General features: G+C 36.9%; 1 protein-coding gene across 2 annotated transcripts in view; it reads left to right on the forward strand.

The window, feature by feature from the left end:
• Positions 1-11557, forward strand: part of atp2a3 (ATPase sarcoplasmic/endoplasmic reticulum Ca2+ transporting 3) — a 36843-nt gene extending 25286 nt beyond the window's left edge. Inside the window, exons 9-19 of one of the 2 annotated variants that reach the window (XM_056267369.1) lie at positions 2076-2192; positions 3143-3361; positions 3851-4186; positions 5912-6132; positions 6218-6420; positions 7665-7750; positions 8241-8374; positions 8856-8973; positions 10068-10185; positions 10376-10402; positions 10684-11557. In XM_056267369.1, the coding sequence (XP_056123344.1) occupies positions 2076-2192; positions 3143-3361; positions 3851-4186; positions 5912-6132; positions 6218-6420; positions 7665-7750; positions 8241-8374; positions 8856-8973; positions 10068-10185; positions 10376-10380 (1557 nt within the window). In that variant the 3' untranslated portion in view covers positions 10381-10402; positions 10684-11557. The remainder of the gene's footprint in view (positions 1-2075; positions 2193-3142; positions 3362-3850; positions 4187-5911; positions 6133-6217; positions 6421-7664; positions 7751-8240; positions 8375-8855; positions 8974-10067; positions 10186-10375; positions 10403-10683) is intronic. The other variant, XM_056267370.1, reaches the window with a different exon arrangement.
• Positions 11558-18123: the final 6566 nt, after the last annotated feature.

Genomic DNA, 18123 nt, shown 5'->3' on the forward strand with positions numbered 1-18123 from the left:
CCGTATCGAAAGGTAATCTGAACCGGTCTGACTGGGCCAATAGAAAAATTGAGTCCTGATATATTGAAGGGCACAGGTAAATGTGGCATTTATTAAAACATACTCCTGATTTATGTGAAGATTTTTTTAAGTTCACTTAAATTAAATGTTGTTATATTTCTTTAAAGCCTAATAAATGTTAAAATTGATACCTTTCAAATTATTACAACATAAAAATATATTTACAAAAAACTTTAATGTTAGGTGTGAATGATAGCAATTACAGAAAAATTTGCGATTTAATTAAAAAGTTTTTTTAATTTATTGACAGCACTAATATGTGTGCGTGTTTCTCTTGCATATAAACAAAATGATTTTCACTTAAACCCTGAAAACATGATGGGAAATGTCTCTAACACAAACACTTACACAAGTTAATAAACTTTATGCATGCATGCCAATTGGTCTAAGTATGATGTGAAAGACCACTGGGTTCCAAAACATTGGAACAGTGGACTAGTCTTGATCCCCCTCTCCCTTTTCCCTACGGGGATCATTTTTCTCTGAAAGAGTGAATGACCAGCACCACTTTCTTTATTCTGCTGACCCCTGAATCCTTCTTTCCAAAAAAAGAAACTTAGTCACACAGACTCCCAGAGGAAAAGCATAATATTTAGATAACCTCTTCATACACTCGCCTGGTTATCTAAACTTTCCACTCTGATCCAAAACTTTACTGCCCTATGGAAACAAAAAAGAGACATTTCTTTTGTCTCTACATATTGGTGGTAAACTTTCAAACATGTCAGATGGTTGGATGGGCACATTAATTGGTGTAATAGGGAGTTAGATGTGTTTTTCTTTTTAAAAGCTGTTGAGGATTGAGAACACAGGAAACCTGCCGAGGAATGACGTCGTGTTGTTCTCAGATAAGCTGGAAACGGGAGTCACTGGTTTTCTCTCACACATGCATGCCTTATCTAAAAATCTGTAGAATGACTGAGTAGATCATCTGATCCCAATATAAAACAGAGCCACAGACAGAGACGCCAACAGAGTAAGTAGGTAGGTCAGTGTAAATGCTCTGTTCTCATGTGATGGAGGTGGTTTCCACCTAGTGGCAAAATGATGCTCTTGCATCACTGAATGTTTCTCTTGTATATTTTTTTGTGGTTATTTTATTTCATTTATTTATTTTCAAAAGTGAATACTTAACAGAAAATTATGGGGCATGATCAGTTTCTATTTTTTAGCTAAATGTACACTCCAATTCAAAAGTTTTTGGGGTCAGTAAGATTTTTTTTTTTTTTTTTAAGAAATTAATACTTTTATTCAGCAAGGACAAAATTATTAATACAAAAGATTTGTTGTAAATGCTGTTCATTTGAAATTTCTATTAAACTTTCTATTCATCAAAGAATCTGCAAAAATCATGGTTTCTACAAAAACATTAAGCAATTAAGAAATGTTTTTGGCCACCAAATCAGCATATTAGAATGATTTCTGAAAGATCATGTGACACTGAGAACTAGAGTAATTGCAACTGAAAATTCAGCTTTTCCATCACAGGAATAAATTCAAATATATTAAAATAGAAAACTGTTATTTTGAATTGTGCTAATATTTCACAATATTACTGTTTACTGTATTTTTATTAAATAAATATAGCCTTTGTGAGTATAAGAGACGTTTTTTAAACACATTAAAATAGCCTACCAACCCTAAAACTTTTGAATGCTTTTTCATTAGATGTCGTGTACTTTTTAAAAATAAAAAGTTATATGCAGGGATGCCGAATTGTTCAACCCTGCGGTTAGTTTCAAACATATTTAGAAATTTTCTGTTGCCACTAAGTCTAAAGTCTAAACACTTTTTGAGAAATCTACTGCAGTGTTGCATAGAGTCTGTCAGTTACTCTTCTCCAACCACCTGCTGACTACAAACAGTGATGTCTGAAGGCAACCCTAGAAAACAGCTGAGAGAGTGGCATCTTACCCAACATACATGCACACTGATAGCAGAGAGTGTTTCACTTTTGTTTAATGTAACATCTCTCATTCTCTCTTCTTCTCTTTTTCTTTCCTTCTTCCCCCTAGATTATCAGAAAACTCATGCAGAAAAAATTCACGCTGGAGTTTTCCAGAGACAGGAAGTCCATGTCTGTGTACTGCACTCCCAATGGCTCAAACTCTCAAAGCAAGATGTTTGTCAAGGTATTGCTAGCTTAAACACATCCAAAAACAGTGGCAGTGTTGGGGGAAATTACTTTTAAAAAGCAATGCTTTACAATATTGCATTACTCCCTAAAAAGTAACTAATTGCATTACTTGGTTACTTTTTATGGAAAGTAATGCATTAAATTATTTTTGTTACTTTCTCTCATCTGGGCTGGTCTTGCTTTTTTGTTTTTAAGAAAAAAAAGGTTCTGTTTTTGCCAAATATAAAGGCCCTTTCGTACAAAAGGTGCGAATGCAAAAGGAAATGCAAATTCACGCCTGTACAGTAGAGGGCGCTTCTCAAACAAACCTTTCAGCTGTGCTGCCATTCTGGATTGCAGACAAATAGGATGCAGGAGAAGAAAGTTAAACACTCCCCAGCAATAAAAAAAGAAGTGATGTTTATCTAAAGTTAATTTTGCTTTAGTATAGTTGAATTGGATCATCGAAAGTCAGCGGCAAAGACAATGGTTAAAAAGTGAGATTAAATACATAAAGTAGGTTTGTTTTATTGCATTTAACTATTGCAGGTTTGTATAATATTCTGAGTTTGTATTTCAATGTTTTTATTCATTTTGAGTAATACTGAATATTTTGTGCAAGTGAGATGAATAAAGCATGCGCACATTTAGTCTAGAACTACAATATCCATCATGTTTACACAGCGCACACAACGCCTCTGCCTCACTCCTGATTTCTCTCAAAATGGGGACGGGAGAGCTGCCAGTCTATATTTGGGAAAACAAAGTTACTTGAGTTACTTATTTGAACACGCAACTCAAATATTTTGTTGTAGATTTAGAAGTAATGCATTCCTTTAAAAAGAGTAATCTGATTACGTACCTTGCGTTACCCCCAACACTGAACATCGGACATCAATAAATACCTTCAGTAAACTTTGCTATATGCATCACACCTGGTTCTCCTTTCATTCTTTTTGTATGTAGGGTGCTCCAGAGAGCGTGATTGACCGTTGTCAATTTGTGCGTGTTGGTAAAGACCGTGTCCCGTTGACCATGACTGTGAAGGAGGAGCTGATGAACACTATTAGAGACTGGGGGTCAGGCAGAGACACACTGCGCTGCTTGGCTTTGGCCACACGAGACGCTCCTCCTTCTGATGACAAAATGGACCTGGAAAACGCTGTCAAGTTCTCAGAGTATGAGGTGAGAGAGTTTGGATGTTGTATAAAATCTTTATACACATCTGTGCACTTGATGTTTTACCACAATAGTTTTTCGCTATGTAATGTACAGTGACACAAAAAATATAACAGTTCCATTCCGTTACATAGCAAAACATCAAGAGGTTTATTTTAAAGCAGGATAACACAAGGACACTTCTCAAATAGAATTTTGTTGGGTTTAAAATTATGTATTAAAACAATTATTAATTAGTTACAAATATTATTTAGGTGTGTGTGTGTGTGTGTGTATATATATATATATATATATATATATATATATTTTTTTTTTATGTGTGTATATATATATATATACACACACACACAACTAAATAATATTTGTTTGTAGATTCCACTTCTTTTTCTGGTATTGCTTTTCCTCATACATTTTGCATGTGGATTAAGTCTCATGCCACTGTACATGTAAATTTATGTGTCTTTGATTACATGCAAAATTTGTTCATCTGTTTAGTCAAATCTCACCTTCGTTGGCTGTGTGGGGATGTTGGATCCGCCCAGAAAGGAGGTGATTGGCGCAGTGAAGCTGTGCAGTAAGGCCGGTATACGTGTCATCATGATCACCGGGGACAACAAGGGCACCGCCGTGGCCATTTGCAGACGCATCGGCATTTTCAAAGAGGATGAAGACGTGGAAGGAAGGGCCTACACGGGTAGAGAGTTCGATGACCTGACTCTAGAGGCCCAGCGAGAGGCTGTGAAAAGGGCACGGTGCTTCGCCCGTGTCGAGCCTGCACACAAGACAAAGATTGTTGCTTATCTACAGTCCTTTGATGAGATCACAGCGATGGTGAGATATAGTGGTTAGTGGCTGGTTTCACAAAAGGTCCTCAAAAAAACCCCTGTTGAAACACCAAAAGAGAGTCCGAAATAAACATTTGCCAACCACCAAATGGTAGTAAAAATTCGCTTGAAAAAAGTGAGTCAGTCATCAGTTGGTTACTTTATTAGGAGCTACAACATAATAAATGTTTTAAATTGAATTGTAAGAACTATAGTGTGACCTCCTGATGTACTGTAAGTTCACTATCATGGCCAGTACATTTTCTCAATTCACCCACCAATTAGCAGGTGTGGAAAAAGCTCATTTTAGGCCCTGCACTCAAACCTTTTTAATTCAAATTAACATGAGACCAGAAATGATTAGGCATTAACCTTACATTTAATATTATTGTAAAATCTAATTGCTATACATTTGGTTTGAGTAAAATAAAATGTTTCATTACCACCACCAATGAATAACTTTAAATACAGCATGTGATCATTGTTGTCACAGACTTGGGCTGTTAATACGATTGAAGGTGACAATCATACAATCTGGGATCATAAGAAGGATGAAGTCTCTGATTCTACTCTCCAGTCTCTTAGCAATAATATGCTGCAGCACCTACTGTACATCTCTCAGAGACAGACAGCCTTGTATTTTATGCTGATTTTCCCTGCTGGAGTTATGAGAACATGTCTGTGCTCTTCCTGTTCTCACGCTGTGTCCCCCCCAGCTTCAGCTCAGCATGTGTCTGTTTGTCGTTTAGGGACTTGAGGTATTTTCCAGACATCAGTGTGCATGACAGAGGCTGCTTTGCTTCTTTCAGAAGAAAAAAAGATTTCCTCATCCTCTACTTGACTCTTGTTTAATCCCCAGCCTGTAATACGCTTTTACCTAAGAGTGAATAAAATGTACCTTTTGATCATTAGTTCTGTCAGCTCAATGTGGTTTAAATCTTTACTTTAATCCACCGTATAAACTAATAGACTTTAAATTGACCCTTTGATAAGCTCCACACCCTTTTGGTTACTGTTGCCAACTCAGACCAGCTTTACAGAACATATAGAAGTGAATTGGATGTTTCTAGAACAATGTGATTTTTCAGTAAAATGTGTTAGTTATGTGGTAAAAATGTTGTGAATATTATTTGTGTTTTCTGGAATGAAGTGTGACATTTCAAACATTTGAATTTATTGTTCTTTAAATAGTTAAATTACAAGGTAACACCATCAATTCATAAATGAAATCGCTTCAATTTATCTTGGAGCAAATGTATGCTATCGTTCAAAAGTTTGGGGTTGGTAAAAATGTTTAATGTTTTTGGAAGAAAATCCTCTTATGCTCAGCAAGTTTGCAATTATTTGTTCAGAAATGCAGTAAAAACAATAATACTGTGAAATATGATTGGAATTTAAAATAGCTGTTTCCTATTTTAATATATTTTAAAATGTAATTTATTCCTCTGATGAAAGCTAAAGTTTCAGCATCATTACTCCAGTCTTCAGTGTCACATGACCCTTCATAAATAATTCTGATATAATAATTCATTACACTTATATAGCGCTTTTCTCAGCACTCAAAGCGCTTTACATAGAAGGGGGAATCCCCTCAACCATATGATTTGATTTGGTGAGGTCAGTCACGGTTTATAAGTGGGGCTTAGCCAATGTTTAGTGTTGTGTGAAAAGCCCACGAGTATCCACTAACCCTTATCCTTCACTCTGTTCCTTCCTCCCATCTCACTTTCAGACTGGAGATGGCGTGAATGATGCCCCTGCCTTAAAAAAGGCTGAAATTGGCATCGCCATGGGCTCAGGCACCGCTGTAGCCAAGTCAGCCTCCGAGATGGTGCTCTCTGATGATAACTTCTCCACCATCGTGGCCGCAGTGGAGGAGGGACGAGCCATCTACAACAACATGAAGCAGTTTATCCGTTACCTCATCTCCTCCAACGTGGGAGAGGTGGTGTGGTGAGTGAGAGCCTGATTTGTTTAGTGCTTCAGTATCCCAACCACATTTACCCTCATGTGGGTTCCCTTTTTTCCCCCCTCACAGTATTTTCCTGACAGCCATCCTTGGCCTGCCTGAGGCTTTGATCCCTGTCCAGCTGTTGTGGGTGAACCTGGTAACGGATGGTCTGCCGGCCACTGCCCTGGGCTTCAATCCCCCTGACCTGGACATCATGGACAAGCCCCCCCGAAATCCTAAGGAGCCTCTTATCTCCGGCTGGCTCTTCTTCAGATACCTGGCCATCGGAGGTTAGCCCAATATCTCGGTTATTTCATAGAATCTAATATTATTGACATTTTGTTTTTGCCACATTAGTTCACCTACAGATCTTCCCTGAAAACTGTAAATCAGCTCTACACTGTAAAATATGTTAACTGAAGTAATGTTAATATACCAAATTATTACAATTGATTTTTTACATTTATATTTATAATATACTGAAAAGAACACTGGTGGTAAAGAGAAAGCCACATTATAAATCATAGTTTAGCTTTTCCACTGAGGTAAAAAGCAGATGCCACAGTGTCATGCACACAAATACAAAACGCCATCATGGTCACTCATATGACACTAAAATAATGCAATAAACATCATAAGCATTATTGAAACCTTCGATGAAAACAGAGAATTCTGGGAATGTCAATTTACAGTTTTTCACTGTATATTATAGGATGACTTCTATTTCAGTTCCAAAAGCTTAAAAAGTATTTTACTGTAAAATTATGTATTTTAAAGGTGTTTCACCGCACTCACGATAAACAAGGTGCCAGACAGACACAACTAAACAACTCAGAAAATAAATAAACTGTCTGCACACTTGAATCCTTTAAAGCAATTTTAATCGCCAAGCTTTCGGTCACAAGACCATCCTCAGGGCATACAAAAACTAAATGTCACATTCCATTTAACTGTGTTCAACACACATCAGGACAATCAACAATGATAACCCACACCTGCAGAGGCCAGGTATGACCAGTTGTAGTCCAATAGTGGGAGTTGTAGTTTTTAGGTGATTAACACTAACTCCACATAGTGAAAAAACAAAATGGAACAAAGACAAAGAAAAATGAAAAACCACACTACAAGAAACCGACATAAGTATACACATATACAAAAAATATACAAAAAATATATATAGAGGCGCATATATATATACACACACATTCATTCATGCTTACTATATAAGTATATGGAGACTGCAAAAACATCAGTAACAACTTCATAAACTGCAGTATTCAAAACTTATAGAAAACTTATAAAAGACCGTACAACTGTGACTATAGCATGACACTCATGTCAAAGTCCACATTTAAACCTTTAGGATGCAAGGCGTCCAGAGTATGAATCCAGTAAAGTTCCCTTTGGCATAGCACTTTATCAATATTGTAAAATTATGTGAAATGTCCCATTAGATCTATTATAGATTTCCACTGTATAGAGTAAGGGAACTTACCATTAACCAATTAACAGGCTTTTACTCTTGTTGTTCTAGGATATGTGGGTCTAGGCACTGTCAGTGCTGCTACCTGGTGGTATTTGTATGATGAGGAAGGGCCACAGGTGTCCTTTTATCAGCTGGTGAGTCAACAGGGAGACCATATACTGTACATTACGTTTATGTTTGACCTCTGAACTACTTCTAATTGTAGTTAATTTATAATTATTAACAACAAATTATTATTGTTTTTAATAATACTATTGAACTGTATAGTAAAATAGTAAAATTAATAATAATAGTTATAATTCCAATAATTGTTATTATTATTATTATTTTGCAGAACAACCATAATATTGCAATGCTAATGCTTTTGGCTGTCTTAATTTCGTAACTTAGCCTTTCAGAGGTCACAATGACTGCCATCAATGGGTCAAATTTCCTGTCTTCATAAATTTTGCATCTGATATTATTAGATGTACTGAAACACAGCCTTTCTGTATTATTAATAGCCACTGTGAAACCACTAAGATAACAAACACTTGAAGATCACCATTTGAAATGTAGCTAAAGATCTTCAAGATGGCTAGTGGTGCTAATATTACTGTCCCCCCCTAATTTTCTCATCTGTAGCGGCACTTCATGCAGTGTACAGAAGACAACCCCATGTTTGAGGGCATTAACTGTGAGGTCTTTGAGTCACGTTACCCCACCACCATGGCTCTCTCTGTGCTTGTTACCATAGAGATGTTCAACTCTCTTAACAGGTAAGATCTGCAGTCATGGTGATAGACATATTGAAAGAACACAGTTGATGCAATGCCAAATGGTTTCTTTAAAGCACACTTTAGATGTCTCATGAGCTCGGTTGAGTTGTGCTGGGTCTGTAACAGCTCTCGAGTTAATTTTCTTCAAATAAATCTTTTTTGTTGTTAGTGTTTTATATATTTTGTATGTTATTGTTGTCATTTTTGCTACTTCCATTCTTCTCACTTCAATAAAATATGAGTGGCGTAGACTGGTGGTCTGGGCTGGTCCCTCAAATGTTACAGGTTGAATCCCTTCAAGAGGTCATTTATTGTTGCCTTCATCAAGGCATTTGCAGCCTGGTTGCTCAGGAGGACTGTTCCTCTATTAAGTGCATTATGCCATTTTTTTTAATGTGAGCATAACCTAAATGACTACTTGCTCTCAGTCAGTGCCTTGGGTCTTAAATAACTTATTTATACCAACTCTTCTCTCATTCAGCCTGTCCGAGAATCAGTCTCTGCTGAGGATGCCACCCTGGGTGAATATATGGCTGCTGGGAGCCATAATCCTTTCCTTGTCTCTACACTTCCTCATCCTGTATGTGGAGCCTCTACCGGTGAGTCAAATATATTGGAAATATCTATTTTTCTGTCACTTTAGAGTTAGATTTAATACTTTATATAATGGTACAAATGATGGATTGAACCTCAAAAACACCTAGTGGAATAAACCTAAAAAAAACAACTAAAGATTAATAGGAGATATGAAGACTTGTGTATAAGCATTTAAAGGGAATGTTCACCCAAAAATGAGAATCATTAACTCATTTAAACAATCATTAATCATTTACTACATTTACTATAATTTCTTAATCTATTGTCAGCAAAAGAGAGGCTGCGGTTGTTTTTCAAAAAATAAGTTATATGGTTTAACGTTTGAAAGCAAAGAAATGAAGACAGCCAAAAACATTAGCAATGCAATTTTACTTTTGTACTGCAAAATAATAATAACAATTATTATTATTATTAAATACTATTTTGTTTTACTCTACAGTTCAATAGTTATTATAGTAATAATGTTTGTTTTTGTAATTTAATAAAATAAAATAAAATATTTTAATATTTCATATATTTTAAAAACAACAAAAGCAATAATAATAATTGTTGTTGTTGCTGTTAATAATAATAAATTAACTACTGGTAGTAGTTGTATTGTGTAGTCATATTAAATCAGTTCCAGAACAACTGAAGTAGGGATTTAAAAGAGTTGTTCCCCCTATATCTTCATGTAAAACTGACAATGTAGTGTAATGTAAGTTTTTGAGTTTGGAAATGTATTGGTGAATGTTTAATGTCGCAAAGAGATGTTGATCACATGACTACTGTTAACTAATCAGATGTCTTAATGAATGAAATTGCATGCATGTGTTGTTGTGTTGCTCTCCCTGAGGAAGGCATGGGCCGAAACGTGTTGGAGAGTTTTTTTTTTTATATTTGTTTGTATGTAGCCATCTGATAATATAGGCTTTTTCATTCAAGAGTGCCATGGTCATCCTAAAGTTTTCTTTGATAAAACTGACTGTAACTGCACATTTTAAAGCTGGGATATGCCCTCCGGGTCGCCTCTTTGGCACCTGTTTCACACCTGATGAGATTGCATCCCTGCATGTTACAGTATGTTTCTCATTTTGTCTTATCTTGTGTTTCCCAGCTGATCTTCCAGGTAACTCCACTGCATTATTCCCAATGGATTGTAGTCCTCAAGATCTCAATTCCTGTTATCCTATTGGATGAGGCACTCAAGTATATCTCCCGCCACCACTTAGAAGGTACAGCCTGTTTACAGGAACATGCTTCCCTCTTTTTGTGTGGCTAAAGTGTTGTAGATGTCCTTGATATGACTGTTCATAATATTCCAGTCAATGCTTCTGTCTCTTTTATATTGACGTTATTCTATATTGACGTCTTCTATATTGTCATTTATTGTTTGTTTCTTCTGATCTGTTTCTCCTCCGGCAGTTTAACTTTCTCCTCTCATCTTTAAAAAGCTATGTAAAAAGGTATTAACTATGGCCTGTCCATTTCAAAATCACCTTTATGTTTTTGGTCTTCATTTCCTGAAGGCACTATAAAAACCCCTCTCTCTCTCTCTCTCTCTCTCTCTCTCTCTCTCTCTCTCTCTCTCTCTCTCTCTCTCTCTCTCTCTCTCTCTCTCTCTCTCTCTCTCTCTCTCTCTCTCTCTCTCTCTCTCTCTCTCTCTCTCTCTCTCTCTCTCTCTCTCTCTCTCTCTCTCTCTCTCTCTCTCTCTCTCATTTTTGGCCTTTTGCAGGTGAAGAGGAGGAAAGGTACAGGAAGAGTCGGCAGCTGAAATTCTAGGACAACTTCCTCCAGACACACATGAACACACGCACCCACCTGCCTATTTCCTCTGATCTTTTAAGACTGCACCCCATGCGCACACATTCACACACACGTCATCAGACTCCTCATCATCAGTCCTCCCGTGTTTCCGCTGCATGTCCAGCCACCACTAAAACAAGCAGGGCTTGTAGTTTATTACTGTGTGTGTGTGTGTGTGTGTGTGTGTGTGTGTGTGTGTGTGTGTGTAAGAGAGCGAGACATTAAGTCTGTGTGTGTGTGTGTGTGTGCTAGCATGTGCATGGGCCTAATTCAATCATGTCGGTTGTGTGACTGTTTGTTGTCTTTATCTTGCTTTTTAGCTTTCAACACACATTCTGTACATAGTATGGCAGTTACTGGTGCACTTGAGGGAGAAGGGGGTTTGAGGTTAAGCATTTGGGTATTACGGGTTAAATTCACAGGGGGACGATGAATCATCATTTGGCCATAGAAAAACATGTCACTATAAACAATGTAAAGAGATGGAAATTGAAAAAGAGAGGATGAAGTTGGCACCATGGGCGTCTTTTAACGTGTGAATGTTTGTTTGGACAGAATGACCAGTTTCTTTAAGTGCTCAACTCCAGTTTCTCTTTTTCTCTCTCCTTTCTCTCTTCTTTACATACGGGGTTGCCACCTTCAGGGCTGAGAGGTCCTTCTCTTAGCTATACATTTCCTTTTAGATAACTGTTTACACAAGGCTAAACCTGGCAGCAGATTTTTTTTATTGCACTTGAATGTGTAATAATAGGCCCAGGAATTAATTTTAGCTGTAAAACTTTTTTCTTATTATTTTCATATTGTAAAGTTGATGTATCCCAGAGTTCTCCTCCTCTTCACCTCTGTTCTGTAGAGTGAACTCCAGTTGAACACTAGTAACTATCTGCTGCAAGTAAATCGATCCAAACATGGAGCAGCCTGTCACATGCTGTAAGTCTTAATATCAATGGCAGGGTTTGAATATTCTAAAAGGGAAGAGGAGGAAAGAAAGGGATTTGTTCATTGACGTGAAGGGCAGACGAGGTCCGCAGCATTGCTTGTTTAACATTATCTGACTCACTCCTACACACAGACACAAACACATTGCCCCCTCATTACGGAGTGAAGGGCTCTCACTTGAATGTACTTTCACTCGCTTCTTCCCTGTACCGTCTTATCCTGGTAAATCACAGTAATCACAGCTGTTTAACATCTGCAGTCCTTAGCTGCACCTTTTCATCCTTTAATACTGTATGCTGCCAAATGGCTTTTTTCATTTGCTCTTGTTTTTCGTCCTCCATATTCTACATTTTGGTTGAGTTTGAAATCGTCATCATCATGAACACACAAACATCCTTTACGCAGTGGGTCTTACATGCTTGCCGTACATGTCCGCAGAGGGAGGACTCTTTACCGCTAGTGCTTTTCTTGCAATCTTGATGAAGTCTGCTACTTTTTTTCTTTCTTTTTTGTTTTTGTTTTTAATAAAGTAATAATAATGTATTTGACTGAAAGAACCCAGGTGGTTTAGTTTGTCAGTTTTGCTGTTAAGGGTATGATATGCCTTCATGGATCTGTTGGGAAATGCTGGTGTGCTGTTTTCAGACAAATTGGCAAACCAACTACGCCTGTGCCTGGTGTCATTATGCTTGCCGTGGTAAAACCGCAGTGTGAAGAGTTTTTGTCCGCTTGTTAGCTATGATGGCCTGAGCATCCTTTCGTCGCAGTCTAGAATCATCCGTTTTGCCAGTAATAAATGTGAGTGATGTAAATGCTTTTTAAAACAGGCAAGCTCTGTGTCTCACACCTTTAGCTATTCCAATGGCAACGTATTACCATATAACTTTAGGGTCAGCGTATTGACACGAGGCAGTAAGGCCGCTCATATTCATCACACTAGCATCTGTGCCAATGGAAAGTGTTGGCTTGTACAGCCTTGCTAATAACTACTGATCTCTTGAACTCTGTACAGAAGAAAAACATTGAAATACCTGATTGCATGGAACCTTGTTACTGTAATTAATAACCTATACAGTATATTTAATTTTTTAATAATGACTTAAATGAAACATCACCACCCGGAAGAAAACAGTCCAAAACTTATTTTTTCTCTGCATTCAAGTAACTGAAGAAGGAGAATATTTTGTAGAATAGTAGAGTTTGTTTATTCATTGTTACCGTTTGTTTTTAAAGGTTGCAGGGGTTTCTGTGTCTTTTCAATTTAGCTTAGGAGTTGTAAAATAAAAATAAGAATTGTGCTAATGATAATTTTTGCAACTATAAATGGGTTTGAATGTCCGAGGACTTTTAGTTTTTTTTTTTCTTTTTTTTTTTCTGTTTTGTTTGATTGTTCTGGTAAAGGAACATCGTGTGGTTTACACAGTGACGTCCAGTAGTCAATACTGGCTTATGAAGGGCTTGGTGTGGGTACATGTGCCTCCAGAGATATGAAATGTCTGTGTGTTATGCAGAAAGTTGGACGTCCACTTTGTAAATCTTTTTCAATTCCATTTACAAACTCCTTTTGTTGGTGCTTCTGCTACATACCGTTTTCATCAAACAATAGGCTACTGAATGTTTTCATTCTGAAACGTACTTGATTGTTTGTAACGAACACTTTCGAAAGGCTTACAATCAGAAAAGCAAACAAAAGATTGTAGTGACGTTTCCCTCCATTCGCTCTCGAGCACAGTGGTCCTGAGATGATCCGTTCGTTCTGGACAGCTGTCTTGTCTTTCTGCCTGCGCACAAACCGGCTGGAGCTTTGCACCCACTACTGAGAAAGAATTCTCTGTAAACGCCTTGGTAATATTAATTGTGGATACATAATTTTATATATATGAAAAGACATGTCAAATAAAGATTATTTATCTTATAATTTATTTCGACGCTGTTGTTCTGCTTTCTTTTTTTGCGCTTCCAGATCCCTACTGTATCTGCAGTCTGGATTTGTGGCTGCAATGAACACTAGCTACCACCAGGTGACACTGTAATGTAACTTACTGGTCTATTGCTCTATTAAACAACACCTCACATAGTCACATTTGAACCCTTCTTACACAGACAGTGGGATTCTGAATGATATTATATAATTATTTAAATAATTTCAACTTCAAGTAACCTTTTCGCATAGTTCTCCCGTTCATCAAGTAAGTCAGCACCGCCAACATGTCGTTCCTCAGAAAAATGCTAGACGGATAGGCTACTGTAGGGTTTGAGCGGAGAAACCGTTAAGTCCGCTGGTACAGTCGAGAGGGGATTTGGAAGAACCAGAGAAGATCTCCACATAATGAAGTCTGGCAGCGAGAAACAGCAAAGCCATGGAGATATGGTCGGTGGGTGTACTCGGACAAACCTCATTGAGGCAGTATGTTTCTAAGCTCACCTGATTGCAAATGAAACCATTCTATTTTAATTCTATTAGAAGACACTTGTTAGAATCAAAAGAATTTTCACTGTAAATAAGACTTTCGTGGCAGTTTGTTAGCTGTATCTCTATTGAACATCCTACTAACTTGATTTCAACATGTTATAAGTACATTACAGTTCACAAGTTGGGTCAGTAGGCCTAAGATTTTTTTTTAAATGTTTTAAAAGAAGGCTCTTTTGCTTTATTTTTATTATGCAAAACTGTTTGTCTTTACCATCAGCAGGTCTTTTTAAACTTCTCTAAAAGAATGTGTATTAAAATGCCACTCAAACTAGCAACAGCTAAAGGAGCAAACAATAATTTAAATCAGAATGTACTTTGCTGTCTGGTGATTGTGCAGCATGAAACCACATCAGACTGGTGTGTCAGAGGTTATTATACACAGGTTATAAAGTGTCTTAGGTTTCTATTCATCATGTAATGTTATCAATTCAAGAAAACCAATGAATAAAAAACAGAAAATAAAATATTTTCAGATGACTACTATGTACCAAATATAATGCTGAAAATAATGCTGTATGAGCCATTTATGTAAAGAATGGTCTGAAAAATCTACAGGGAGGTTTGGACATTTTAAATGGAAAATGTGTAGGAACCCTGACCACTGTCTTTCATGGGTTTATTAGTTTAAATCGCAAGACGTCTGTCTAACCTGTGTGTAGTTTTATTAAACCATTATTTAATTAGCTTGTTCCCATTGAGATTTAAATGTCTGTTACAAGACCTGACCAAGAAGGGCAGAAACCAGATCCAGACAGCATAAAAATAGACGGCAACAGACTTTGGAATTCAGTGAACAACATCAAGCAACGTCATCTAACATCAAGAAAAATACATGCATTGTTCCTGAAATACTACGCAAATTCAGATGTGCGTCAAATGCAATTGATGACTTAAATGACAGTTTGCTGTCTATTGATAGTGCAGTAGTCAATTGTTAACTTTGCACTTTAAATCCACCCAGCATTCGTAGAATTAAAATAGCTATAGTCTTTTTTAATAACTTCAGTTTCTCTAAAGTAGCTTTTAATAATCAAGCTTGTATTGCATCAAGTGTTTTGTAAACTCCAATTTTTATTAGCTCATTATATAGTACATTGTATGTGTACTGTATGGTCGTGTTTCTTGATGTGTTTATTTGGATTGGCCCTTATGTGCACTATGGCAGGTTTCAGGAGCAGACCACAGGTGACAGCAGCAAAAAAGGTTATCCTTAGGGCCTATGCGAGGCACACAAAATAAGATATTTTGAAGGAAAAAAACTAAAAACAATGAAATTCAATGAATTCTGTTGTTTGGACCGCACCAACATTCTTAAAAATATATTGCTCTGAAGAAGAAAGAAAACCATACAGGTTTGGAACAACATGAGGGTGAGTAAATGATGACAATATTTAGCATTCTTAGTGAAATGTTCTTTTAATGTTGCTGTAAAATTTAGCGAATACCATCTTACATTGCTAGTAGAATGCACATTTAATGTCTAATATTAGGATTAGATAACAGTATGCCAAAACCATATTATAAAATACGCCTGTTTTTAAGATACTGGCTTCATTCTTTTTCGCACACTAGCTATGATCCTTTAATAGGCATGCACCTAAACACCTTATTCAATATAAATAACTGCATATTATTAATATTCCTCTGTTTTTCCATCTCTGACCCTATTCAGATGTAATATATTTGGAACCATACCTTTAAAGTCATTATTGAACTAATCCCATCTAAACAAGATTTTGCATGCTCAGTCAGAGAAGGTGTGAGCGATTCAGCGGCATAATTTGTTTTCCGTTAATAATGAGCTTATAATTAATCTGAATGTTGATGTTATCTGTGCCATCTAGTCTTTAACTAAACACTGCCTTTAAGAGTATATTTAGCCTGTATTATATCTACAAACATTATTGTCTTTAGACCACTTTTTAGATAACTGCACATAGTGTATGAGTGTTCACAATGACAAAAGAAATCATAAACAAATTACTCGTATGAGCCATTTCTTTTTAGCAGAGGTGTATAGAGTACCTGAATTCCGTACTTAAAGAAAAGAAGAAGAAAAAATCAGGTTTTTAATGTTGTTCATTTGGCTGTGTGGTGTTTTAATATGCTTTAAGACAAAAATGTGCAAATTCATAACTCAACACCATTGAGTATTTTCTCCTTAAAGGTGCATTGCGCAACTTTTCATGTTAAAAATACCTGTTTTTCTTCCTATACATGCTTAAAGAACTGCCTGATGGGCTGAATGAGCCCTTCTCTGCTTACTGAGATTGCCTCTATAATCCTGTACAGTAAAATATATAAGAGGGATTCGGGCTCGAATTTGAGACTGGGCCTGACGTCATGCGCGTTCACGCTCACCAGGCTGTCTCGCAAGTTTGTGTATTCGCCGGCGCCGCCATTCTCATCTCCGCATCAGCGAAGACAACTCGTGCGTCAAAAGTAGAAGATGGATTCAAAGAGACCGGCTTGTAGTCCATTCCAAACCCCAACGCAAACTCCACGTAAAGTAAAAAAAAGAAAAATGTTGTCTAGTGCCACCAAAAGGGCCAAATTGGAGTCAGACAGGCGTCGGAGTAAGACGAGAGTCAACCTCGGGAAATGGAGAGATCTCCGGTCTGCTCTTGGTCTCAAACGGGATCCTCAGTTGGCTTTTTTCTTGATAAAACGGTAAGATATAGCCCAGTCTCTAATGTTTGATACGGCCAATCTATGTATGACAACAAATGACGATGCGTAAAATGTGTAATGCTTTAGCGTAAGCTAGATACATGTACAATCAGAATTGGTTTTATACCATTGTCAGTGAACAGTTTCATAAACTAGGAATTGTGTTCGGACCAACAAGGAAGAACGCCGTTGCATTGGCTGTATTGTCTTTTTCGGTAAAAATAGTAAATTGTAAATCCTTTCACTGCTGTCACTGCTATCCTCAGTGCTTCTCTCCACAGTAACATCAAATTGTTCAGAGCTCGTATTCTATCAAAACGAGGAAAACGTAAAATATTTTGGTATTGTGATAAAATACATGTTAATGTGTCAATACAAGTATTGACACATTTCACATTAATGTTTGTCAGTGTGTATTGTCCCTGTCAAAATATCTACTAAATAAATCAGCGCTACATGTAGTTTAGTGATTAGCAAAACAGTTCAAGATTCTTAAGTGTGATAACATGCTGAAAAATATGACCGATAATTAGACACAAATTTTGAGTAAATTCTAACAGAAAAAGGATGTATTGTTATTGGAATATTCTCAGATCAATACAACAGGCTGAACCCCGCAAGTCTTCGGCAGCTTAGCCTTTTTTTGGCTTTTATGAAAACGTCATGGTGACATTTGATTGTTTATTACCTTGAGACATTTGAGTGAACGTTGTTGACCAACCGTGTACGGTATGATTATTATTTTGAACTATTGCGAATCAATTATATTGTTCATGAACGTGTTTGAATAATAACAATACAATCATAGGTGGATACAGTAAACACATAAACAAAGTTTTCTACTACCCCCGTTTTCCCCTCACACATAAGAGTAATTTACTCAAATGTCTTTCCTTCCATATATTTGAAATGACTTGCAGATTTATAACTTTATTACCTCTGAAGACATTTTGGCTGTACTGTACACCAAAGATCTGTACAGCAGATGCTCCTTTAGTTATGAACAGCTCGTGCATGCGTGCGTGTGCGTGTGGTCTATGAGCGTGCACAACTCTGGTTGCAGTTTCGCTTGTCGCCAGAGGGGGCGTAGTTCTGCAAAAACTCAGAAACCTGCGATGATTGACTGTAGGGGTCTTGTGTTATGTTGCGGGTCAATTTGACCCGTTTCGATTTTCAAGTTGTTGGAAATACTGGTTAACCTTTGTTTTTTTTCTTGATATTTTGTGACTTTTTCTCATTTATCATGATGAACATGCATGCAAAGTTTCAACATGCTGATGTGTTT

The sequence above is a fragment of the Rhinichthys klamathensis genome, unplaced genomic scaffold, assembly GCF_029890125.1.
Source record: "Rhinichthys klamathensis goyatoka isolate OS25496 unplaced genomic scaffold, OSU_Roscu_1.1 h1tg000259l_1, whole genome shotgun sequence".
Classification (NCBI taxonomy): domain Eukaryota; kingdom Metazoa; phylum Chordata; class Actinopteri; order Cypriniformes; family Leuciscidae; genus Rhinichthys; species Rhinichthys klamathensis.